General features: G+C 43.3%; 1 protein-coding gene across 10 annotated transcripts in view; it reads left to right on the forward strand.

The window, feature by feature from the left end:
* Positions 1 to 26,156, forward strand: part of WWP2 (WW domain containing E3 ubiquitin protein ligase 2) — a 184,180-nt gene that overhangs the window by 29,238 nt on the left and 128,786 nt on the right. For all 10 annotated transcript variants that reach the window (XR_013410879.1, XR_013410880.1, NM_001267601.2 and 7 more), the window contains 2 exon segments: positions 7,155 to 7,302; positions 7,647 to 7,768. Coding sequence is in view for 5 of the 10 variants with exons in the window: in NM_001267601.2 (NP_001254530.1) it covers positions 7,155 to 7,302; positions 7,647 to 7,768 (270 nt within the window). In the remaining 5 variants the exon portion in view is untranslated.

Consider the following 26,156-nt stretch of genomic DNA (forward strand, 5'->3'; position numbering starts at 1 on the left):
TCTGTTTTGAGGCCATGTTATTCAGCCATGCACACTCATTTCTCTTCTTTTCTTTTCGTTTTTTTTTTTTTTTTTGAGACGGCGTTTCACTCTTATTGTCCAGGCTGGAGTGCAGTGGTGTGATCTTGGCTCACTGCAACCTCCGCCTCCCAGGTTCAAGTGATTCTCCTGCCTCAGCCTCCAGAGAAGCTGGGATTATAGGCTCCCGCCACCACACCTGGCTAATTTTTGTATTTTTAGTAGAGATGGGGTTTCACCATTTTGGTCAAGCTGGTCGCAAACTGTTGACCTCGGGTGATCCACATGAAGAAAGCTGATAGTGTAACCTGTGGGGTGACTGCGCGGTTTCCACCTCCCTTGTGCCTGCCCACAGTGTGATCCTGGTGTTTTAAGGTATATTTTTAAATGCATCGAGGCGCTTAAACGTAGGCCAGCTATTTTATTTGATATTTTACTAGAGAAACACTGAAAAATTGATCTCTGAAAAGCATAGTATAATAAAACAAAAAACGAGCTGTTTGGAACTTACTGAGAGCAGATGCCAGACTCTATTGTGGTCCCTTCTTAAGAGCTTTTTCAGTGTATAATTTTGTCATTATGTGATTTTTGCCTGATTTGTTGACTTTAAAAGCTAAATCCCACATAAAGTCGTGACTCCGTGTGTAAAGATATATTTCATGAAAGAGACTTTCTTTTTTTTTTTTTTTTTTGAGACGGAGTCTCGCTCTGTCGCCCAAGCTGGAGTGCAGTGGCGCGATCCTGGCTCACTGCAAGCTCCGCCTCCTGGGTTCACGCCATTCTCCTGCCCCAGCCTCCCGAGTAGCTGGGACTACAGGCGCCCGCCACTGCGCCCGGCTCATTTTTTTGTATTTTTAGTAGAGACGGGGTTTCACCGTGGTCTCGATCTCCTGACCTTGTGATCCGCCCGCCTCGGCCTCCCAAAGTGCTGGGATTACAGGCATGAGCCACCGTGCCCGGCCATGAAAGAGACTTTCTAGATAAACTTGCTCATGTCTTTGTTTTGGCCTGTCTTTTAAGAACAAGAAACATTCAAAATATCACCCTGCCTGTTAACTGTAGGTTACAAATGTGTCAGAGGAGAGACCTGGCCAACTCCACATTAAGCAGGGGTTCAAACTTAGTATCCCCAGTCGCAGGACAACGTAATGTATGTGATAATAGGTACATGACATAACTTATGTTGTAGTATTCTTTCTTTTGAGTCAGAGTCTCACTCTGTCACCTAAGCTAGAGTGCAGTGGCACAATTACAGCTCACTGCAGCCTCGACCTCCTGGGCTCTGGGAATCCTCCTATGTCCCGAGTAAATGGAACTACAGGTGTGAGCCACTACACCTGGCTAATATTTTATTTTTTGTAGATTTGGGGTCTTGCTGTGGTGCCTAGGCTTGTCTCAAACTCCTGGGCTCAGGTGGCCCTTCTGCCTCAGCCTCCCAAAGTGCCGCGATTATAGGGTGAGCCACTGTGCCTGGCCTTTAAACTGAGTCTAATCATGAGGAAACAATTGTAATCACCCAGTAGATTCTTCTTGTCCACTCCACAGACAAAATAAATTCACTGCTGGGCGCGGTGACCCATGCCTGTAATCCGAGCACTTTGGGAGGCCGAGGCGGGTAGATCACGAGGTCAGGAGTTCAAGACCAGCCTGGCCAAGATGGTGACACCCCGTCTCTACTAAGCCAGGTGTGGTGGCAGGCGCCTGTAATCCCAGCTAATTGGAAGGCTGAGGCAGAGAATTGCTTGCACCTGGGAGGCGGAGGGTGCAGTGAGTGGCGATGGCACCACTGCACTCCAGCCTGGGTGACAGAGTGAAGCTCTATCTTAAAAATAAAATAAATAAATTCGCTGAGACTGTAGCATTGCATTAGAGAAAGAGTTTAATTGACACAAAATAGGCTATACGGGGGACAGAGTTATCACTCAGATCAGTCTCCCAGGAGGCTCAGAGGTTAGGGTTTTTATAGACAATTTGCCAGGCAGGGGACTAGGGAAAGGGTGCTGCTCATTGGTTGGGGATGAGATTATGGAAGTGTGGAAAACGGTCCTCCTGTGCTGAGTCCACTTGTGGGTGGGGCCACAGAATAATTTGTGTCATGAGTCAAGTCACAGGCCCAGGCAAGGTCAGTAGATTGCCAGAAAGTCAGAAAAAATCTCAAAAGACCAACCTTAGGTTCTGCAATAGCGATGTTGTCTATGGGAGCAATTGGGGAAGTCACAAATCTTGTGACCTCTGGCTACATGACTCCTGAGCAGTAAGGGATTATAAAAACTACCTACCTCTTATTAGAATTCAAGCCCCTCCCATAATCCTAACCTTGTGGCTATTGATTAGTTTTACAAAGGTGGTTTAGTTTTGGGAAGAGCTGTTATTATCCTTGCTTTTTTTGTTTTTGTTTTTTGAGACAGGGTCTTGCTCTGTCACCCAGGCTGGAGTGCATTGGCGCAATCTCAGTTTACTGCACCTTCTGCCTCCTGGGTTCAAGCGATTCTCGTATTTCAGCCTCCCGAGTAGCTGGGACTACAGGTGTGCACCACCACGCCCAGCTAAGTTTTGTGTTTGTAGTAGAGATGGGGTTTCACCAAGTTGGCTGGGCTGGTTTCGAACTCTTGGTCTCAAGTGATCTGCCTGCCTTGGCCTCCCAAAGTGCTGGGATTATAGGCGTAAGCCACCATGCCCAGCTATCCTTGCTTTAAGATTAATCTGTAGGCTGGGTGTGGTGGCTCATGCCTGTAATCCCAGTACTTTGGGAGGCTGAGGTGGGTGGATGGTTTTGAGCTCAAGCTTAAAGTTTGAGACCAGTCTGGGCAACATGTAAACCCTGTCTCTACAAAAAATACAAATATGAGCCAGGCATAGTGGCTCACACCTGTAGTCCTAGCTACTTGAGAGGCTGAGGTGGGAAGATCGCTTGAGTCCCAGAGGTGGAGGCTTCAGTGAGATGAGATTGCACCACTGCACTCCAGCCTGGGCGGCAGAGGGAGATCCTGTCTCAAAAAAAAAAAAAAAAAAAAAAAAGAAAAAGAAACTATAAACTAAATTTCTCCCAAAATTAGCTTGGCCCTTGCCCAGGAATGACCAAGGACAGCTTAGACATCAGAAGTAAGATGGATTCAACTATGTCTGATTTCTCTCTCATAATTTTGCAGAGGCAGTTTCACAATCAGAAAAATGTAGAATTTGGTGCATTCTTTAAAACAGCTGGTGGAAGTCTTTAAAAATCATTGTTGCCTTGGCAAAGCTGCTGGGATTATAAAAGAAAAAAACCAAAAAGTTAAACAAACAAAAATCATTGCCATGGAAAAGAAGGGAGGATGTTCTAGATTTTAAAAGATTAAGGAGATAGTAGCCACAGGCAATTTGTATATATTGATTAGATGCTGAATTGGGGGAAAAATAGCTTTAAAAATATGTCTGGGGACTGGGCAGTGGCTCATGTTTGTAATCCCAGCACTTTGGGAAGCTCTGGCGGGTGGATCACTTGAGTCCAGGCAGACTCCTTGAGCCAGGAGTTCAAGATCAGCCTGGCCAATGGGGTGAAACTCCGTCTCTACAAAAAAAATTAAAAAGTTAGCCAGGTGTGGTGGTGTGCACTGGTAGTCCCAGCTACTCAGGAAGCTGAGGTGGGAGGATTGCTTCAGCTGGGGAGGTCGAGGCTGCAGTGAGCTGTGATCGTGCCACTGCACTCCAGCCGGTCTACAACTTACTTTTAAATGGTTTTACCAAGGAAAAATAGTGTGGACACACACACACAAAGACATAGATGGCATTTATCTATAACCTGTGGTGTCCAATAGAATAGTCACTGAAGCCACATAGAACTATTTACACTTAAATTACAATTATAGAGCAATTAAAAATCATGTCCTCATTTGCACTAGCCATATTTCAAGTGTCAGTAGCCACATGTGTCTCATGCAATGTTTTGGGCAGCACTGAAAATGGAACATGTTCGTCATCATGGAAGTTCTCTTGGGTAGTGATGCTATAGACACATAGAACAGAAAGCAAATGTGGCAAAATGATAACAATTGCTGAAGAGTAGAAGAGTATACAGTATCTATTATTCTATTTCAATTTTTCTATAGATTGGAAACTTCAAAATCTATAGTCAGGCGTGATGGGGGGCACATGTAAGAGTTTTTTTTTTTTTTTTTTTTTTGAGAGAGTCTTGCTCCATCACCCAGGCTGGAGTGCGGTCTCAGCTCACTGTAACCTCCGCCTCCTGGGTTCAAACAATTCTCATGCCTCAGCCTCCTGAGTAGCTGGGACTACTGTTGTGCCCCACTATGCCCAGCTAATTTTTGTATTTTTGGTGGAGACAGGGTTTTGCCATGTTGCTCGGGCTAGTCTCAAACTCCTCGCCTCAAGTGATCCACCTGCCTCGGCCGTCCAAAGAGCTGGGATTACAGGCGTGAGCCACAACGCCCTGCTTCAAAATAAGAGTACTAAATACCACATATGATCCTAGATTAGGGCCTCGACCAGAACAAATTTTTTTTTGCTATGTTGGGCATTGATAGGACAATTGGCAAAATGTGAATAAAGTCTGTAAATTAAATCTTAGTATTATAAAAAGTTAAATGTCCTGATTTTGATAATTGTGCTATTGGTTATGTTAGAAAATGTGTTTGTTGGGAAATACACCCAGAAGTATTTAGGAGTAAAGGGGCACAACGTCTGTAGCTTACTCTCAGAGTTTCAGGAAAAAATGTGTATGTGTATGAGCACGGATACTCCTCAACTTACAGTGGGGTGACGTCCTGAAAAATCCATCATAAGTTGAACATATCGCAAGTTGAAAATGCATCTGATGCTCCTAACCTGCCTAGCATCATAGCTTAGCCTAACCTACCTTAAATGTGCTCAGGACAGCTAGGCAAGATCATCTGGTGAAGGGGGTACACGGCAGAATATCAGTTGTTTGCCCCTGTGATCACGTGGCTGACTGGTGTTGCGGGTCACTGCCGCTGCCCAGTAGTACCGCATATGACTGTTCTGCCAAAAGACCAAAATTCAAAATTTAAAGTACAGTTTTTACTGAATGCATATCGCTTTCGCACCATCGTAAAGTCAAACGTCCTAAGTCGTGCACCATTTGTAGTCCCTGTTTTTTTTAAAGGCATGTAGATCCATGCTCTTACCACCAGGTGGCCTCAGTTAACCTTGGTCCCTGTGTAAATCACTGCACCTCATTTTTCTACCCTGGGCCATCCCTCAGTACCACAAACCTTTGTTCCTAGTACTGTTCCTTTGTCGCTTCTGAATCTTAGCCACAGCTGATTTTTTTATCTGTTGCCTTCTTCCCTTCCGTTCCTTTGGGGCCTGGGGAAGACATTTACTGCTATAAAAAATCTGAAGGCGAATTTGGCCTTTGCTAAGTTGTAGACACCATTGTAGGACTGTCACCTTTCAGAAGAGTCTGGGAGGGATAGATTTGCTTGTACTCAAACAGGGAAGCTCAGGCTAGGATAGACTTGCCATTAGGGGCAAGGGAGCATCAGTTGTATCTCTGATTTGGCGCAGGATGGGAGATGTCTAGATGTGTTGTACCGTAGCGACCTGGCGCTTCCATCAGGGGTAATATACACTAGGATGTCTGTCTACTTCCTCGGCATGAGGCTTGCGTGGCTTTGTGCTCCGTGAGTCTTTGGCTTCCTGGTCTCAAATGAACATCAAAATTGTCGCTACATGAAGGCTATGAGCGGAAGAAGAAATGTAGATGGCTAATGACACATGGCAAAAATATTCAACCTCACTGGTAATCGAAGAACAGCAATAGAACAAATAAGTAAAATTCAATAATGATATGCAGCATGGTGTGGAATCAGGCCGGCTGGGTGCCCAGTGTGGCTTGTAGCTCCCTGGCTATGTAGCCTGGGGCAGTGACCTCACCTCTCAAGTCTGTTTTCTCCTGGGTAAAATGGGGCGATGGTATATTCCCTGCCTCATGGGTTTGTTGTGAGGATTCAGTTAGATAATGTGTGCACATGGTAGAGGGTCTTTAATGAGTACTCATAAAATCTTAAATATTATCTTTATTTCAATTAAAATTTATAAATTGGCCAGGTGTGGTGGCTCACACCTGTAATCCCAGCACTTTGGGAAGCTGAGGTAGGCAGATCATCTGAGGTCAGGAGTTCGAGACCAGCCTGGCCAACATGGTGAAACTCCTTCCCTACTAAAAATACAAAAAGTTAGCTAGGCATGGTGGCGGGCACTTGTAATCCCAGCTACTCAGGAGGCTGAGGCAGGAGAATTACTTGAACCTGGGAGGCAGAGGTTGCCGTGAGATGAGATCGTGGCATTACACTCCAGCCCGGGCAACAAGAGCGAAACTCTATCTCAGAAAAAAAAAAGAAAAATTATAAATTTTGTTATGTTCCCAGGCTGGTCTTGAACTCTTGAGCTGAAGCAGTCCTCCCACCTTGGCCTCTCAAAGTGCTGGGGTGCTAGGCATAAGCCATCATGCCCGGCCTTAGCTGTAATCTTTACACTGTGCGTTTTTAACTCATGTGATTTGCAAAAAGTGAACGAGCATATCCCTTAGCCCTCTGTGATGTCTGGTGAAATGAATATACTCCTGTAGCACTGATGGGAGGCTCAATGGGTTTTACCTTTCTTGGAAAGGAATGGGCAGTTTTAAGAACTTTAAAAAGTGTTCATATCCTTTGGAGGAATATTCAAGAAAGGCATGCAGATGTGTGTGTTCATGATAATTTCCCCAGAGCGAACAATTGCAAGCATTCTATTCGACAATGAAAGAATAGTTAACATATACCTATTATGAGCTTATATTGCAGTCATTTAAGAGTGACTTATGGGGGCGAAGAATTTTTAAAGAATTGAAGCAGTAAGAGATGAAAATCTGGAAGGCAGTTTATGGTGAATTGGTAATGATGGTCACCGGCAATTATCCCAGTGGTTTCAGATTAGGGATGATTTTTTTTTTTCTTACACTTCATATTTTTTTGGTGTGTGTATTCACGTTTCTTTAAAAAGTTTTTAGAATCAAGACAAAAATTAAAGTATTGATTTATTTTTTAAAGAAATAACGAAAAAGAGTCAGAACATCTGCCACAGGGGGGCATCTGGGAGCCCTGGGACTCATCTTTGACTTTTTCTTTCTTTCCCAGTGGTGTCCGCAAAGCCCAAGGTGCATAATCGTCAACCTCGAATTAACTCCTATGTGGAGGTGGCGGTGGATGGACTCGCCAGCGAGACCAAGAAGACTGCAAAGCGCATTGGGAGCTCTGAGCTTCTCTGGAATGAGATCATCATTTTGTAAGAGAAAGCCCCTTCTTCTTGAATGCAACAAGATGGGGAAAGAGAGAGGGTGCTCTGAGGGGGTTGTAGGAGGTACAGATTCCCGGTGGCACCTCCGACTTTTTCTGCCTATGGTACCCAACGTGCCTCTCTTTAGGCGTTCCTGCACCATTGAGCTCATAGAGCGTTCATTATTAGCTAGAGGGTTACAGGGTCAGCTTTTGTGGGGGAAAGGAAATATGTGGGTGTCTGCCTGTTTTGGTTCCCCCTCCCCAAGATGTCAGCAGTTTAGTTTAAATGTTTTCTTCTAAGTTATAGGAATGATCTGCTTGGATGTAATGAATCCGGTATTTGTTTTCCAGGAATGTCACGGCCCAGAGTCATTTAGATTTAAAGGTCTGGAGCTGCCATACCTTGAGAAATGAACTGCTAGGCACCGCGTCTGTCAACCTCTCCAACGTCTTGAAGAACAATGGGGGCAAAAGTACGTATGATGAAGGGGGTGCCGACGTGATTCATTGATGGGGATGGGAGGACCTGGCACATCAACCTGGTGTTGCAGTTTCCCCCAGGACTGGGGCTGCGGTACCTCTGTTCTCCTTGGATGCTGAATTTGGAGTTTTAGGAAGGCTGAGGGCTCCTCTCTGCCTCCAGTGCAGAGTTTAGCCCTCTCTGTCCAGGGCCTGTAGCAATGGGATGCAGTGGTGTGTTGCCCTTGACCCTTCCTTAGGGACTGGAAACTTTCTGTCTGCCTTTGCTGCTCTTCCCGTTGCAGGAGATGTGTGATATGTTGAATGAAACTGTCAAATGCCTCTAGCCTAAATCATTGCTTTTCTAGCCTCAGCCCTAAAACAGAACAAAGGAGCTGTGTATATACGTATATGTGTGTGTGTGCGTGCCTGTGTGCGTGTGTGCACGTGTGTGTCTGGGATAGTTTTACAAATAGTGCCCTGTGCTTACTTGGCATTCAGTAAACATTTACTGGATGTTAGAACGTGATGGACGCGCCATCTGAATTAGCCAACGTGCCTCTACGTCACAGACATATAAATCCTCATCTATTTATTGCTGTTTGTGGTCAGTGGCATGGCCCATGGCTGTGGTATTGGACCCTCCTTCATAAGGCCTCTATTCAGAGTGGTACCATATGTGGCGAATGAATGGCATGTTAAGAAAGGCTCCTTTTTCTCTTGATGTCTAGAAAGTATTTTCTGAAAGTGGATGTAGCTTAAGAGAGAAGTGGGGGCAGGGAGCATTGCGTCCTAGCGAGCGTGTTGCATTCATTTAAGAGTCTTTCTTTTCTCTCCAAGCCTTTCCTTTTAAGCAATGGGCCACTTGAAAGGTCTTTGAGCCTCCTCTGGTCTTTTCTTTTCTGCTGGGCACATGGAGATGTGCTGAACCCATTCTGGCCCGAGGAACTGTTTAAAACCAGAGATGTGCCTCCACTTTAATCCTGCAGAGAACTCCCTGATTGCTTTGTCTTCTGAGTTGGTGTTTATTTTCCCAAACCCTAGCCAGCCTTTTGTAATTTGATCATCAGGGAGAATTCTATTTATTTCAGTATTTGGAAATCTACTTGTGGATAGCCTCACATTAGGATGCAACAACCAGCATGAGGGTCCTTTTTTCTTCTTCATTTGCCCAGCCAATATGCTTTTCCTTTCAGTTAGCAAAAGTCCTCGGAGAAATTGTGAGCTACAGAAAAGCACATGGATACACAAAGAAAACAAAATTTGCCCATAATCACAGCACCTAGTAATAGTTACGGTACTGTTTTTTCTTTTCTTTCTTTTTTTTTTTTTTGAGATGGAGTCTTACTTTGTTGCCCAGGCTGGAGTGTAGTGGCACAATCTTGGCTTATTGCAACCTCCACCTCCCAGGTTCAAGCAATCCTACTACCTCAGCCTCCCAAGTAGCTGGGATTACAGCTGTGTGCCACCATTCCCAGCTAATTTTTGTATTTTTAGTAGACATGAGGGTTCACCATGTTGGCCAGGCTGGTCTTGAACTCCTGACCTCAGGTGATCCGCCTGCCTCGTCCTCCCAAAGTGTTGGGATTACAGGCGTGAGCCACTGTGCCCAGCCTGATAGTTATTCTTAATATTTTTTTAAAAGCAATTTTATGGCCAGGTGTGGTGGCTCATGCCTGTAATCCCAGTACTTTGGGAGGCTGAGGTGGGTGGATCACCTGAGGTCAGGAGTTTGTGACCAGCCTAGCCAACATGGCAAAACCCTGTTTCTACTTAAAAAAAATACAAAAATTACCCGGGGATGGTGGTGGGCTCTGTAATCCTGGCTACTCAGGATGCTGGGACAGGAGAATCGCTTGAACCTGGGGGGTGGAGGTTCCAGTGAGCCGAGATTGCACCATTGCACTCCACCCTGGGTGACAGAGCAAGTCTCAAAAAAAAAAAAAAAAAAAAAAGAGGGATTTTACTTTAATTAATTAATTTTTATTTTTATATTTTATTTATTTATTTTTTGAGACAGGTTTCTCACTTTGTCACTCAGGCTGGAGTGCAGTGGTGCGATCTCGGCTCACTGCAGCCTCTGCTCCTGGGCTCAAGTGATCCACCCACCTCAGCCCTCACCCCCTAGTAGCTGGGACTGTGGGCACACACCACCATGGCCTGGCTGTATTTCATATTTTTAATAGAGAGTAGGTCTCATTATGTTGCCAGGATGGTCTGGAACTCCTGAGCTCAAGTGATCCGCCTGCCTTGGCCTTCCAAAGTGCTGGGATTACAGATGTGAGCCACTGCGTCTGGCCAATTAATTAATTTTTTTTTTTTTTTTTTTTTTTTTTTTGAGACGGAGTCTCGCTCTGTCGCCCAGGCTGGAGTGCAGTGGCGTGATCTCGGCTCACTGCAAGCTCCACCTCCCGGGCTCACGCCATTCTCCTGCCTCAGCCTCCCGAGCAGCTGGGACTACAGGCGCCCGCCACCGTGCCCGGCTAATTTTTTGTATTTTTAGTAGAGACGGGGTTTCACCGTGGTCTCGATCTCCTGACCTTGTGATCCGCCCACCTCGGCCTCCCAAAGTGCTGGGATTACAGGCGTGAGCCACCGCGCCCGGCCCAATTAATTAATTTTTAAATTGAGATGGGATCTCGCTATATTGCTCAGGCTGGAGTGTAGTGGCTGTTTACAGGCATGGTCACAGCTCACTGTAGCCTCACACTCCCAGCCTCAAGCCATCTTTTGCCTCAGCCTCCGGAGTAGCTGGAACCACAGGCGTGCATCACTATTCCTGACTATTGTTAACATTTTGACGTATACATTTTTGAGCTTTTTATCTTTTAAATAATTTTTTCCCCTCAGATCCTTGTTCTGATCTTCTTTTATGTTTGTAGACATATATTGATGTTTATGACATCAGTGAAACTAAATTGAGGTTATACATGAATATATTTTGCAATATGCCTTTTTCTCTTTAAAAATGTATCAATATATCTTTGTTTTTATTTATTTATTTTCTGAGATGAAGTCTTGCTCTGTTGCCCAGGCTGAAGTGCAGTGGCGCGATCTTGGCTCACCACAACCTTCGCCTCCTGGGTTCAAGCGATTCTCCTGCCACAGCCTCCCGAGTAGCTGGGACTACAAGCGCCAACCACCATGCCCGGCTAATTTTTGTATTTTTAGTAGAGACAGGGTTTCATTATGTTGGCCAGGCTGGTCTCGATATCCTGACCTTGTGATCCGCGCGCCCCAGCCTCCCAAAGTGCTGGGTTATTACAGGCGTGAGCCACCATGCCCGGCCTATATTTATTTTTAGTTGTGATAAAATACACATGATGTAAAATTAATCTCGTTTATAAGTTTTAGGTGTAGTTTAGTAGTGTTAAGTACATTCACCTTGTTGTACAGCCGTCACCACCATCCATCTCCAGAACTCTTTTCACCTTGCAAAACTCAAATTCCGTGCCCATTAAACCATGACTGCCTCTCCTCCCGTCACACCAACCCCTGGCAGCTACCCCTCTACTTTCTGCTTCTGTGAATTTGACTTTTCCAGGTAGCTTATGTTAGTGGAACCATACAGTATTTGTCCTTTTATGACTGACTTATTTCAGTCAGCATAATGTCCTCAAGGCTTATTCGTGTTGTAACACGCATCAGAAGATTTTTCTTTTCTTTCCTTTCCTTTGTTTTTTTGAGACAGGGTGTTGCTCTGTCTCTCAGGCTGGAGTGCAGTGGCGCGATCTCAGCTTACTGCAACCCCTGTCTCCTGGGTTCAAGTGATTCTCCTGCCTCAGGCTCCCAGGTAGCTAGGATTATGACAGGTGTCTGTCACCATGCCCAGCTAATTTTTGTATTTTTAGTAGAAACAGGGTTTCACCATGTTGGCCGGACTGGTCTCAAACTCCTGACCTCAAGTAATCTGCCCACTTTGACCTTCCAAAGTGCTGGGATTATAGGCATGAACCACCGCATCTGGCCCAAGATATCTTATTATGTATGTGCAAATATACCAAAATCTGAAATCTGAAACACTTCCAGTCCCAAGCATTTCAAATAAAGGATACTTAAGAGACCTGTACAATTTACCTTCCCATCAGCAGTGGCTGAAATTGCTGGTCTGTATTGTACCTTGGCATATATTGGATATTACTTGTAAAAAAAAAAAAAACACCTTTTTTTTTTCCTATTTGATAACTATCAACATTATGATGGATTTTCTTTTTCTTTTTCTTTTTGGATGAATTATTTTTATTTTCTTATTTTTTACTTTTTTGCTCTGATCTCCTGGCCTTTCACTAAGAAGTATTTTAAAGTATATTCTAGATGTCCTGACATATTATCCTAGATTCTTCAGCATGCATCTTGTTAAAACAGGACATTTTCTTTATTTTAATTCTACTTTTTTCTATTTTTTTTTTTACTTTGAAACATTTACATAAAAAAACAGAACATTATCTTACACAACTACCATATCATTATCACATCTAGCAATAGTGACATGAATTCCTATTTATGTCCAATAACCTGTTCATAGTTTCACCATTTTTCTCAAACATGTCGTTTTGCAGTTTTACATTTGGTTTGCTTGAACCTGGGTTTGGGAATGTCCATTCATTGATTGTTCTATCTCTGAGGTCACCTACTTCCACCCTACTTTTTTTTTTTTTTTTTTGTGAAAGCAGATTTATTAAGTAAAGGAAGGCAGGGCGTGGTGGCTCACACCTGTAATCCCAGCACTGGGAGGCAGAGGCGGGTTGATCACCTGAGGCCAGGAGTTCGAGACTAGCCTGGCCAACACAGTGAGACCTTGTCTCTACTAAAAATGCAAAAATTAGCTGGGTGTGGTGGCGAGTGCCTGTAATCCCAGCTACTCAGGAGTCTGAGGCGGGGGAATCACTTGAACCTGGGAGGCGAAGGTTGCAGTGAGCTGAGATTGTGCCACTGTAGTCCAGCCTGGATGATAGAGCAAGACTCTGTCTCAAAAAAAAAAAAAAAAAGAAAGTAAAGGAATAAAGAATGGCTACTCCATAGGCAGAGCAGCCTCCACCCTATTTTTTAAAGCTATGATTTGTTGAAGGATACTGAATGATTAAAAAAAGTGTTTATTGCCCTATTCATGTCCTTTGCTCATTTTTATATTGAAGTGTGCATTTTTCTCTTTTGGTGTTGAAATAACTCTTTATATGTTAAGGTTATTATTCTTCGTCTTACCATTGGTAAATGTTTTTCCCATTTTTCTTTTGCATTCTAACTTCGTATGTTTTTAACTTTTTGTAGTCCAATCTGTCACCCTTTATGTTTTCAGCATTTTCTTTCATGCTTTGGAAGGCATTCCCCCTTCTGAGATGAGGTAAATGGTCACCTCTGTTTTTCCCTAGGTCTTTATGATTTTATTTTTTCACATGTAATTCTGCATCCAAATGAGTTTATTTTTGTGCCTAGTATGAGTAGGGATCTAATTTATTTTTTTCCTTAATATGTAACTGATTGGTTTAGCACTACTTATTGAATAATCCATCTATTTCCCAAATGACTTGAGTTGCTTCAGCTTATATTAAAAACATATGTGTACTTGGGCCTGCTTAGGGACTTTCCATTTAATCTATTGTTTTATTAGCCTTTCCAAATCACTCTGTCTAAGCTGTTGTAAAATTATGTTTTAATACCTGGCAGTTAAGTTTCTCTTTTTTTCCCAAAGTCTTCTTGCTTCTTTTCTTTGCATACATCACATCACTAGATGAACCTTAACAATTTCGTCAGACTCTCCCCTCTTCATACTCCCCATGCACTCCAAAAAAATCTCTTGAGATTTTATGGAGTCCTGTCATATGTAAAGTTAATGTAATGGGGAATTTTCATACTGAATCTCCCCACCTAGGAACATGGAATGTTTCTAAATTAATTCAAATAATTTTGAAGTTATCTTTAAATAGATTCCACTTTAAATTTTAAAAAGCTTTGATATTATTTTCAGTGGGATCTTTTCTTATTCTGTCTTCTAACTCAGTATTGTTGGTAGATGGCTGTTTCTGCATTTTCTTTGTAATCTGTCAGTTTACTGAGTTCTTTAGTATAGGTTTGCAGTAGTTTCTTTTGAGTTTGCTTGGTAGACTTTTTTTTTTTTTTTTTTTTTGAGATGGAGTCTCACTCTGTCACCCAGGCTGGAGTACAGTGGCATGATCTTGGCTCACTGCGACCTCCACCTCCTGGGTTCAAGCGATTCTCGTGTCTCAGCCTCCCAAGTAGCTGGGATTACAGGCGCCCGACACCATACCTAATTTTTTATTTTTGGTAGAGACAGGGTTTCACCATGAAGGCCAGGCTGGTCTCGAACTCCTGACCTCAGGTGATTTGCCCACCTCGGCCTCCCAAAGTGCTGTGATTACAGGCGTGAGCCACTGCGCCTGGCCTGCTTGGTAGACTTTTATGTGAGTTGTGACACTGATAATTTTGTTAATCCTAAGAGATAATTATGTTTCTATTTTGTGTTAGTTGCTTTGCATAAAACTTTCTGTTTTAGTGGTGATAGAGAAATGCCCTTTAGTAAATCACTTCTAGGTGTAAGGTTGGGTATTAGTAGCCTTTTTCTTTATTCTTCTTTTTTTATTTTATTTTTGGCACCTTTCTGACTGGGAATCTTTTTGACTTATTAATCATTGCAGGTTAAAAAAAAAAGTCAGGAAGGATGTTGAGTTTTTTTTGAGACCGGGTCTTGCTTTGTTGCCCAGCCTGGAGTGCAGTGGCGTGATCACCATTCACTGTGGCCTCTACCTCCCAGGCTCAAGCAGTCCTCCCGTCTCAGTCTCTGGAGTAGCTGGGACTATAGGTGTGTTACTAATTTAATTTTTTTTTTTTTAAGAGATGGTATCTCACTGTGTTGCCCAGGTTGGGTGTTGACTTTTTATCAAATATCTGTTAAGCAACTGTTGGAATGATGATATGATTTTTCATCTTTAAATTATTATATTAATTTTCACGACTGGGCACAGTGGCTCCTACCTGTAATCTCAGCACTTGAGAGGCTGAAGCAGAAGGATCACTTGAGGCCAGTAGTTCAAGACCAGACAGGACAACATAGCAAGACCCTGTCTCTACTAAAAATTAAAAAAAAAAAATTAGCCAGGTGTGATGGTGTACACCTGTAGTCCCACCTGCTTGAGTGACTGAGGCAGGAGGATCACTTGAGTCCAGGATTCTGAGGCTGCAGTGAGCTATGACTGTGCCACTGCACTCTAGACTGGGCAGCAGAGTGAGACCCTGTCTCTAGAAAAGATTTTAAAAAATCTATTGTATTAATTTCCTAATAGTAATTATCTTACAATTTCTAGAATATACCTAGTCGCTCAAGGTAGACTATTCCTTGAAAATTTTGTTAGAATTGTTTGTTAATATTTTATATTGGGGTTTTCCATCTGTATTCATTAGTGGTATTTGTCTGTAGCTTTCGTCTATTTTTGTCAGCTTTGGAATCAAGGCCAAGCTAATTTTATAAAGTAAATTGATGTGCTTTCCAACTTTGGGAACAGGCTCTATAACATGGGAATTATCTGTTCCATGAGTGCAGCAAAGAGCTCACCCATAAAACCAACTGGGTCTGGCATCTTGCTTTGAAATAATTCTTTGATGACTTTTTTTTTCAGTTTCCCCCCTCATAATTCCTGGTTTGTTCAGCTTTTTTGTTTCGTCTTAACTCAATTTTGTTAACTCATTTTTTTCTGAGAAAATCGGTTCATGAGATTTTCACATTTATTAGAATAAGGGTTTTAAATATCATTCTCAGTTTAAAAACGTCTCTAGTATTTCTTACTTTAAGTTTTTGCTATTTGTGTGTTTCCCCAGTTTTTTTCTTGACTAAGTTAAACATTTTTGGTTTTAATTTTTGCTTTTAAATTTATTTTACATAAAACAATTTCTTCGATTTGTCAGATATACCATATTTTGTAATATTAATTTCTGTCTTTAGCTTTATTTTTCTACTATTTTCTCTAGATCTGTTTTATTTATGTATTCATTTATAGCTTTTCACGTGGAAAGCTTACTGCATTTATCTTTGTCTTTTTTTTTTTTTCTTTTGAGATGGAGTTTATCTCTTTTTGCCCAGGCTGCAGTGCAATGGCATGATCTTTGCTCACTCCAACCTCTGCCTCCTGGGTTCAAGTGATTCTCCTGCCTCAGCCTCCCGAATAGCGGGTAGCTGGGGTTACACACACATGTCACCATGCCCGGCTAATTTTATATTTTTAGTAGAGATGGGTTTTCACCATGTTGGCCAGGCTAGTCTCGAACTCCTGACCTCAGGTAATCCACCTGCCTCAGTCTCCCATACTGCCGGGATTATAGTCATGAGCCACCGCTCCCGGTCTATCTTTGTCCATTTTTGTTTAATAATGAAAACATGTTTGCTTTGTACTTGTCTTTGAATTTTCCCCCTGGATATTGAATTGTTTTTCTTTCAATGTAGCAGTGAAAACCCATCTCTACAAAAAATAAAAAAAATTAGCTAGGTGTGGTGGCGTGTGCCTGTGGTCCCAGCTACTTGGGAGGCTGAGTTGGAAGGATTGCTTTGAGCCCAGGAGGCTGAGGCTGCTGCGAGTTGTTATTGTGACACTCCACTCCTGCCTGGGCGACACAGCAAGACTCTTTCTTCAAAAAAAAAAAAAAAAAAAAGAGAAGCCAGGTACAGTGGCTAATGTCTGTAATCTTAGCACTTTGAGAGGCTGAGGTGGTAGGATCACTTGAGCTCAGGAATTTGAGACCAGTCTGGGCAACATAGTAAGACCCTGTTTCTACAAAAAAGAAATAATAAAAAAAAATTAGCCAGGTGTGATGTTGCACACCTGTAGTCCCAGCTACTTGAGAGGCGGTGGTGGGAGGATGGCTTGAGTCCGGGAGATGGAGGCTGCAGTAAGCTGTGATCATGCTGCACTCCAGCCTGGGTGACAGAGCAAAACCCTATCACAAAGAAACAAACCAAACAAACAAACAAAAAAACAAACCCCAAACATTCTTAGTGTTACAACTTGAGTATGTACATGGTCCACAGCTGTGTAATCATCACCCACATCAAGACACAGAATATTTCTAGCATCCCCAGAAATTTCCCATTGTCCCTTCTAGTTAATTTCTCTTCCCTGAAATAACCACTCTTCTAACTTCTATCACTATTATTTAGCTATGCCTAGTATTGAATTTCATATTAGTGAGAACATGCAGTATGTTTTGTCATGCCTGGCTTTTCATTTTCTATCTTTGAGATTAAAGATATATGACCATTTTTTTGCATGTGTAAACAGTCTGTCCTTTTTTTTTTTTAATAGAGATGGGCTCTCACTATATTGCCCAGGCTGATCTTAAGTGATTCTTCCACTTTGGCCTCCAAAAATGCTGGGATTATAGGCATGAGCCACCATGCCTGGCCTGTCTTTGATTTTTTTGTTTGTTTGTTTTTTTGTTTTTGAGATGGAGTTTCACTCTTTTTGCCCAGGCTGGGGTGCAATGGTTCTGTCTTGGCTCACTGCAACCTTCACCTCCCGGGTTCAAGCAATTCTCCTGCTTTAGCCTCCTGAATAGTTGGGATTACAGGCACCTGCCACCATGCCTGGCTAATTTTTGTATTTTTAGTAGAGACGGGGTTTCGCTATGTTGGCCAGGCTGGTCTCGAACTCCTGACCTCAGGTGGTCTGCCTGCCTTGGCCTCCCAAAGTGTTGGGATTACAGGCATAAGCCACTGTGCCTGGCCATGACCTGTCTTTGTATTTGGGTGTAGTATTCTGTTTTATGAATACACCATAATCTATTTCTCCATTCTCCTACTGGTAGATATTTGAGTTGTTTCCAGTTTTTGGCCATCATGAACAAAGCTGATATAAACACTCTTTGGACCTGTATTTTGAAGGACACACACATGCTTTTCTGTTGTGTATGTACACATCTAGGAGCTTTGGTTCATAAGGTGGTTGTATGCTTAGCTTTAGTAGACACCATCAGTTTTCTAGTGTTGTACCAATTTGCCATCTCGTAAATTTTACTGTGCTCTGCTCGTTTGTAATTACTGTTGTGATTTTATCTTCAAACCCAGAGTTATTTAAGTGGTTGTTTTCTATGTTTTCCAGTGTTTATATTGTTTGTGGTATTGGTTGTAGCTATTGCTGCTGTTGCTGGCACCAGCCGTAGCACATTGTGCGTGTGGCTGGGTTGGGTAGCAGGCAAATCAGATCAGAGTCTGTTGGAAAATGTGGATCGCAACAGGGCAGTGGGCTTTTTCTTAGAAAAACAAATCTTCTAGGACGACTGTGGCGTACGTAGCCCATGTACCTAACATTCCAGCCACGTTTCATAAAGCCTTCTATTCAGAGCAAGGTTATTTCTGGTAATTGCAAATCTTCCCTAAGATGGGGAGGTTTGAATCTCAGAGACGGACCACAGAGACCCTGTTTCCTGATGCGAGACCGTCTTGCCTAAAGGGAAGGCAGTTCTGAGATTGTTTCAGGAGGGAATTCTAGGATGAGACAAATGCAGAAGCTTTGAGGGTGTCCAGGCACGGTGGCTCATGCCTGTAATCCCAGCACTTTGGGAGGCCAAGGTGGGTGTATCACCTGAGGTCAGGAGTTCAAGACCAGCCTGACCAACATGGTAGAACCCTGTCTCTACTAAAAATACAAAAAATTAGCCAGACTTGGTGATGCATATCTGTGATCTCAGCTACTCGGGAGGCTGAGGCAGGAGAATCACTTGAACCCAGGAGGCAGAGGTTGCAGTGAATCGAGATTGCGCCATCGGACTCTAGCCTGGGTGACAAGAGCGAAACTCTGTCAGAAAGAGAGAGAGAGAGAGACAGAGAGAGAGAGAGATAGGAAGGAAGGATGGGAGGGAGGGAGGGAGGGGAGAGAGAAAGAAAAAAGAAAGAAGGAAAGAAAAGAAAGAAGCTTTGAGGTTGGTGGAGTGGGGAAGCTGTCGTTAACATGGGACATTTCAGCCCCAAGGTCCTGCCCCTTGCTCTTGGTATGGAACTGCTGGGCTGACAATGCTTGCAGAGTGGTGTCAAATCGTGCATACAGCTGTTTGGTCACAGTGCGTTAGGTAACTCCTCTCACTGTGGCCTAGTCTTCCCGCAGCATCTTTTCCTGGGGAAGGACCTGATGGACAGTGGTTGCCCTAACTGACATTCTCCTCTTCCACGGACAGAATTTGTTCTTTCATTTGCTCCCTTGTTTCCCCTGGGTGGACTTGGACATTGGCTGGGAAACTCAGCTGGCTGTTTTCTGCCTCCCTTTGGTAGAGGGATGCTGTAATGGAGGGTTTCACTCAACTCCCGCAGTGGCGGATGGTCAACCTGGGCTGTCTGTCTCTTTGGGGACATTGCCCTGGCCATGGCTGCAAAGAAGGCTTGCCCAAAAGTGCTGATTTGGCTCTTAAAGGTAGTTCTAGTCATGTCTGGGTAGAACCCAGTTTTTGATATTGCCAACTGAGTTTTTAATATCTTTTTTTTTTTTTTTGAGACGGAGTCTCGTTCTGTCCCCTGGGCTGGAGTGCGATGGCACGATCTCGGCTAACTGCAAGCTCCGTCTCCCAGGTTCACGCCATTCTCCTGCCTCAGCCTCCTGAGTAGCTGGGACTACAGGCACCTGCCACCATGCCTGGCTAATTTTTTGTATTTTTTTTGGTAGAGATGGGGTTTCACTGTGTTAGCTAGATGGTCTCGATCTCCTGACCTTGTGATCTGCCTGCCTTGCCCAAAGTGCTGGGATTACAGGCGTGAGCCACTGCGCCCGGCCTTAACATCTTTTTACTAGAGGAATTTTCTTTTTCTTTCTTCTTTTTGAGACGGAGTCTCGCTCTGTTGCCCAGACTGGAGTGCAATGGCACAATCTCCACTCACTGCAACCTCTGCCTCCCAGGTTCAGGCAACTCTCCTGCCTCAGCCTCCTGAGCAGGTGGGATTACAGGTGCATACCACCATGCCCAGCTAGTTTTTCTATTTTTAGTAGAGATGGGGTTTCACCATGTTGGCCAGGCTGGTCTCGAACTTCTGACCTCAAGTGATCTGCCTGCCTCGGCCTCCCAAAGTGCTGGGATTATAGGTGTGAGACTGTGCCCGGCCGGAATTTTCAAACATAATTTTCATGATGCAGCTTCAAGACTTACCAGCATGTTTCATCTGTCCCCACCCACTGGCTGCTCTTAATTTCTCCCTATATTGTTAGCAGGTAGGGTCTAATACTCAATTTCCTCTTGTAGCTCCCAGCTCCTGCAGCTCTCCCCAGGAACACTGCAGACTTTGGCTTTCCCAGAATCTCCTCTTTTCAAGGAGGTGAATGTAGCTTGAAGTAGGTTTTTTCCCTCCCCAGTTTTTTTATTTTTAAGTAATTTCAGGCTAGGTGCGGTGGCTCACACCTGTAATCCCAGCATTTTGGGAGTCTAAGGCAGGAGGATTGCTTGAGTGTGGGAGTTCAAGACCAGCTTGGGCAACACAGTGAGACCCATGCCACCCCCCATCTCTACAAAAAATAAAAAATAGCAGGATGTGGTGGCTCATACCTCCCCACACTTTGGGAGGCTGAGGTGGGAGGCCCTCTTGAGCCTAAGAGTTTGAGACCGGACTCAGTATTATAGTGAGACCCAGTCTCTACAAAAATAAAAATGAAGAAAATAGTTGGGCATGGTGGCATGCAACTGTAGTCCCAGCTACTTGGGAGGCTGAAGTGGGAGGACCGCTTGGGCCCAGGAGTTTGAGACCAGCCTCAGTATTATAGTGAGACCCCCTCTCTACAAAAATAAAAATGAAGAAAATAGCTGGCTATGGTGGCATGCAACTGTAGTCCCAGCTACTTGGGAGGCTGAGGTGGGAGGATCACTTGAGCTCAGCACTTAGAGGCTGCAGTGAGCTGTGATTGTGTCGCTGCACTCTAGTCTGGATGACAGAACCAGACCCAGTCTCAAAAACATAAAAAATTCAAATTCAGAGAAATGTTACAAGAATAGAACAAAGAACTCCTCAGTGTCCTTCACCCAACTGTTAAAATTTGCTACATTTGCTTTCACCGTGTTCTTCTGAGCCATTTTAGAGTAAATTACAAACCTCGTGTTTCTTTTATCCCTAACTACTGATGTGTCTAGTTCCTAAAGGAGAAGGATACTATAGTACAATTAACAAAACTAAGAAATTTACCATTTTTGCAGTATTGTTAATCTAATTCAGATTTCCCAGCTGTCACATCCAGGACCTCATGCAAGATGCAGTGTTTAGTTGTCCTGTCTCTTCAAATTCGGATCTGGATCAGTTCCTTAGGGTATTTATGTCTTTCATGACATTGGCATTGTTGAAGAGTACAGACCGCTTTTTTTTTTTTTTTTTTTTGAGATGGAGTATCTTTCTGTCACCCAGGCTGGAGTGCAATGACATGATCTTGGCTCACTGCAACCTCCGCCTCCTGGGTTCAAGCGATTCTTCCACCTCAGCCTCCCGAGTAGCTGGGATTACAGGCACCGCCATCATGCCCAGCTAATTTTTGTAGAGATGGGGTTTCATCATATTGGCCAGGCTGGTCTTGAACTCTTGACCTCAGGTAACCTGCCCGCCTCGGCCTCCCAAAATGCTAAGATCACAGGCATGAGCCACTGTGCCTGCCCCCAACCCCTATGTTTTTTTAGTTTAGTTTTTTTTTTTTTTTTAATTGAGACAGAGTCTTGCTCTGTCGCCCAGGCTGGAGTGCAGTGGTATGAACACGGCTCACTGCAGCCTCTATCTCCTGGGCTCAAGCAATCCTCCCACTTTGGCCTCTCAGTTGGGACCACAGATGTGTGCCACCCTGCCCAGCTAAATTTTAAACATTATTTGGCAGATTCCCCTCAACTTGGGGCCGTCTGCTTTTCCTCATGGTTAGATTCAGAGTGTGCATTCTTGGCAGGAACACCCAGGAGTGACTTTGTGTTCTTCTCAGTGCAGCATATCTGGAAGCACGTGACTCAGCTTGTTTTATTATTGATGCCATTAACTTTCATCACTTAGTTAGGGTGCTGTCTGCCAGGTTTTTCTACTGCAAAATTACTGTTTCCCCTTGACAATGAAAAGGTATTATAATTTACAGGGAGATACTTTGAGACTATGTAAATATCTATTCCTCATCACACCTTTACCTGCTAGTTTCTGCATCCAGTGATTTTACTCTGATGCCTATACATTTTTATTTTTGAATTCCATCCTTCCTTCTGCATTTATTAATTGGCATAGTGCAAAGAAGGGCTTTCCCTTTTCCTGTATGCATGCGTGTAGGTATGTATTATCAGCTTCTACTTGTGGGTTCAGATTTTATTCCATGGGTTATAACTTGTTTCTGGTGTAATTTTTTTTTGTTTTGTTTTGAGATGGAGTTTCGCTCTTGTTGCCCAGGCTGGAGTGCAATGATGGCGATCTTTGCTCATCGCAACCTCTGCCTCCCGGGTTCAAGCAATTCTCTTGCCTAATCTTTCCGAGTAGCTGGAATTACAGGCATGCGCCACTACACCTGGCTAATTTGTATTTTTAATAGAGTTGGGGTTTCTCCATGTTGGTCAGGCTGGTCTTGAACTCCTGACCTCAGTTAATCCACCCGCCTTGCCCTCGCAAAGTGCTGGAATTACAGGCGTGAGCCACTGCGCCCGGCCTTTTTTTGTTGTTGTTGTTGTTTTTTGTTTGTTTTAGACAGAGTCTTGCTCTGTCGCCCAGGCTGGAGTGCAGTAGTGCAATCTCAGCTTCCTGAGGTTCAAGCAATCCCCCCACCTCAGCCTCCAGAGTAGCTGGGACTACAGGTGTGCACTGGCTACTTTTTTTTTTTTTTTTGGTATATTTGTAGATACAGGGTTTCACTGTGTTGCCCAAGGCTGTTCTTAAACTTCTGGGCTCTAGTGATCCTTCTGCCTTGGCCTCCCAAAGTGCTGTAAGATTACAGCTGTGAGCCACTGTGCCTGGCCTCTGGTGTTGATTTGATGCTAAAATGATCTCTGGCTTGGCCAGTGGCTGCCTCTTCAAGCTTGCTGCTGTATCTTTTCACATGTCGCCATCATATATTTTTGTCCCAACATAATCCAATATAGATAAAATTTACTATGTGATAAAGATGGCATTTAAAATCAGAAGAGAAAGGCATACAAGTGGCATTAGGATCATCAGCTAACCCAGTGGTTTTTGAAGTGTGATCTTGAGGCCAGCAGCACAGGCATCTCCAGGAAATATGTCAGATGTGTAAATTCTCAGGCCAACAAGCCCTCGAGGGGATTCAGACACACACTCGTTTGAGAACCACTAAACTAACCACTTGGGAGAAAAAAAGTCAGGTACCTTCCATACCCAAATGTGGGTCTTTTTTTGTTTGTTTGTTTGTTTTTTTTGTTTTTTTAAGACAAGGTCTTGTTCTGTCATCCAGGCTGCAGTGCAGTGGTGTGATCGTAGCTCACTGTAGCCTCAAACTCCTGGGCTCAAGCGATCCTCTTGCCTCAGCCTCCGGAGTTGCTGGAACTACAGGCGTGTGGTCCTGTGCCTGTCTTCCGAATTAGTGTATTAAACACTATGAATTTGTACTGAAGCCACCAATCCACCAATCCCAACTTAGCTCCACAGGGCTCTTCCTAACCTTTCTCCACTCTCATGAGAACCCTGGCACTCAACACTATTTATGTATTTACAAATTCCTTCACATCTGTAATGCACAGAAGGCGATTTGAGAATTGCTGTGCCCACACTGCCGTGAAAGGTGAAGTTGATTTTGAAAAGCTCCGTACTTTACGCTGTCCATGTTCTGTGTGTGTTTCTTCTCTTTCCCCATGTGTGTCTACCAGATTCAAAAAGAGAAAGAAAAAGAAAACAACCCCCTATTTATTTAAAAATCTTTTAAGCAGAGGGTTATTACAGCACTTTACATTCCAAGAACAGACGGGCCAGTCATGAGCAGTGGGCCTCCTCCCTCATCGCTCTGTGAGGATAGAGTGTTCTGGTGGATGGGCCGTGGGTCTTGAGCAGCTGTGCCTGACAGTGTACGCATTTATTTTAAAGTAAACACAGCACTGTTTTTCCAGTTTTTCAGCTGGAAGATAAATAAAACTACTGAACCTTGGAACTTGAGTCAGAGGGAGAAGAGAAGAAATTTTTAAAAAGTTGCTCTTCAGTTAAAAACAACTTTAAATTTATTTTTATTATTAGCTTTTTTTAAAAAAAATATTTATTTATTTTTAGTTTTTTGAGATAGAGTCTCACTCTGTCACCCAGGCTGGAGTGCAGTGGCACGATCTTGGCTCACTGCAACCTCCGCCTCCTGGGTTCAAGCAATTCTCCTGCCTCAGCCCCCTGAGTAGCTGAGATTATAGGCATGAGCCACCATGCCTGGCTAATTTTTGTATTTTTAGTAGAGACAGGGTTTCACCATGTTGGCCAGGCTGGTCTCAAACTTCTGACCTCAGGTGATCCGCCCGTCTTGGCCTCCCAAAGTGCTGGGATTACAGGCGTGAGCCACTGCACCTGGCCTAATTTTTATTGTTAGGTTTTTAGAGACAAGAACCTACTCTGTCACTCAGGCTAGGGTACAGTGGCTCGATCTTAGTTCACTGTAACCTTGAACTCCTGACCCTAGGCCATAGATCATGCAGTGAGCTATAATCATGGCACTGTACTCTAGCCTGGATGACAGAGTGAGACCCCGTCTCTTTTTTTTAAAAAAAGGGGGAAGGGCGGGGGCTGGGTGCGGTGGCTCATACCTGTAATCCCAGCACTTTGGGAGGCCGAGGTGGGCGAATCACAAGGTCAGGAGTTTGTGACTAGCCTGGCCAATATGGTGAAATCCCCATCTCTACTAAAAATTCAAAAATTAGCCAGGTGTGGTGGCAGGTGCCTGTAGTCCCAGCTACTTGGGAGGCTGAGGCAGGAGAATTGCTTGAACCTGAGAGGCAGAGGTTGCAGTGAGCCAAGATTGCCCCATTGCACTCTAGCCTGGGTGACAGAGCAAGACTCTGTCTGGGGGGGGAAAAAAAAAAAGGCAGTGGAATCATACATACTGTATATTATGGCCTCAACACATGGTCCCACTTTCCTTTCTCTGCTTTCTTTTCTTTATGAGTAGCTGAGACTACAGGCGTGCACCATCATACCAGGTTAATTTTTAAATTTCTTGTAGAGTCAGGGTCTTACTATGTTGCCCAGGCTGGCAATTTTAAACTTAAATTGGATAAATTACTCACCATTCTTCAGCTGAGGAGGCAGCAAGGGACAAAGGTAAAAGGCAGCTACAGACCCTGGTGCCTCGAACAGGCTTCATGGTAGAAACTGCTAACCCAGTCCTGCATACCCAGCTAGTTTTTTCAACCTGGTAAACCACTATTTCAATCTCATGGAATGATTACAATAATACTAGATTCTGAGAGTTTTTCTCTTGCTCCCGAAATTGAACATTATTAATATTTTGTATGACTGTAAAAGCTATGTAAAATTTCATATCACGTATATTTTACCACAATTTATAATAATTACTCAGCCCAGTGCAGTGGCTCACACCTGTAATCTCAGCACTTTAGAGACTGAGGTGAGAGGATGACTTGAAGCCAGGAGTACAAGACCAGCCTGGGCAACATAACGAAACCCACCACTCTATTAAAAATAAATAAATTAATAAATTAAAAAATATATATAAAATATATAAATATATACATTTAGTGTATATATATATACACACTAAGTCATTCTTGAGCAAGCCAATAAAATAAAAAGTAAAAGCAATACATGCTCATAAAATTAAAAACATTATTAGTATGAGTATTTTTCTGATTATTATTATTTCATGCATATTACTAAAAAGACAATATTCTGAGTACTTAGTATGTATCATTTTTCTGAATTCTCTCATATGTATATACATATACACACATATACATATACACACATATACATATACACACGTATACATATACACACGTACATACACACATGTGCATACACATACACACATACACACATATATACACACATACACATATATGTATAAACTCATTTATTCTTCCTCCATACATTCAAGGTAGATTGTGGTGCCATCCCCTTTGATGAAGAAATGGAGGCAGAGAGATGTTATGTAACTTGTCCAAAGTTGTCCTATAAGGAGTTCGCAGAGTTAGGATTTAACCCAGGTCTTTTGTTCCTAGAGCCTTTGCCCGTAACCTCTATACATTCTGCCTTCCAAGGAAGAAGGTTAAAATCACTTGGAATTCTGTTATTCAGACCTAATCCAGTTAATACTTTGTAATATGGCCACTGTTTTGGGGGGCATATACTCATATTTGTATGTATGCCTTTTTTTTTCCCCAAATGATAACTCATTATACATATTTCTTTGTAACTTGATTTTTTCACCCAGTTTTTTCCACATCAGTGAAACTAGGTCAGTTTTAATGGCT

Source organism: Macaca mulatta, chromosome 20 (assembly GCF_049350105.2).
Source record: "Macaca mulatta isolate MMU2019108-1 chromosome 20, T2T-MMU8v2.0, whole genome shotgun sequence".
NCBI lineage: Eukaryota > Metazoa > Chordata > Mammalia > Primates > Cercopithecidae > Macaca > Macaca mulatta.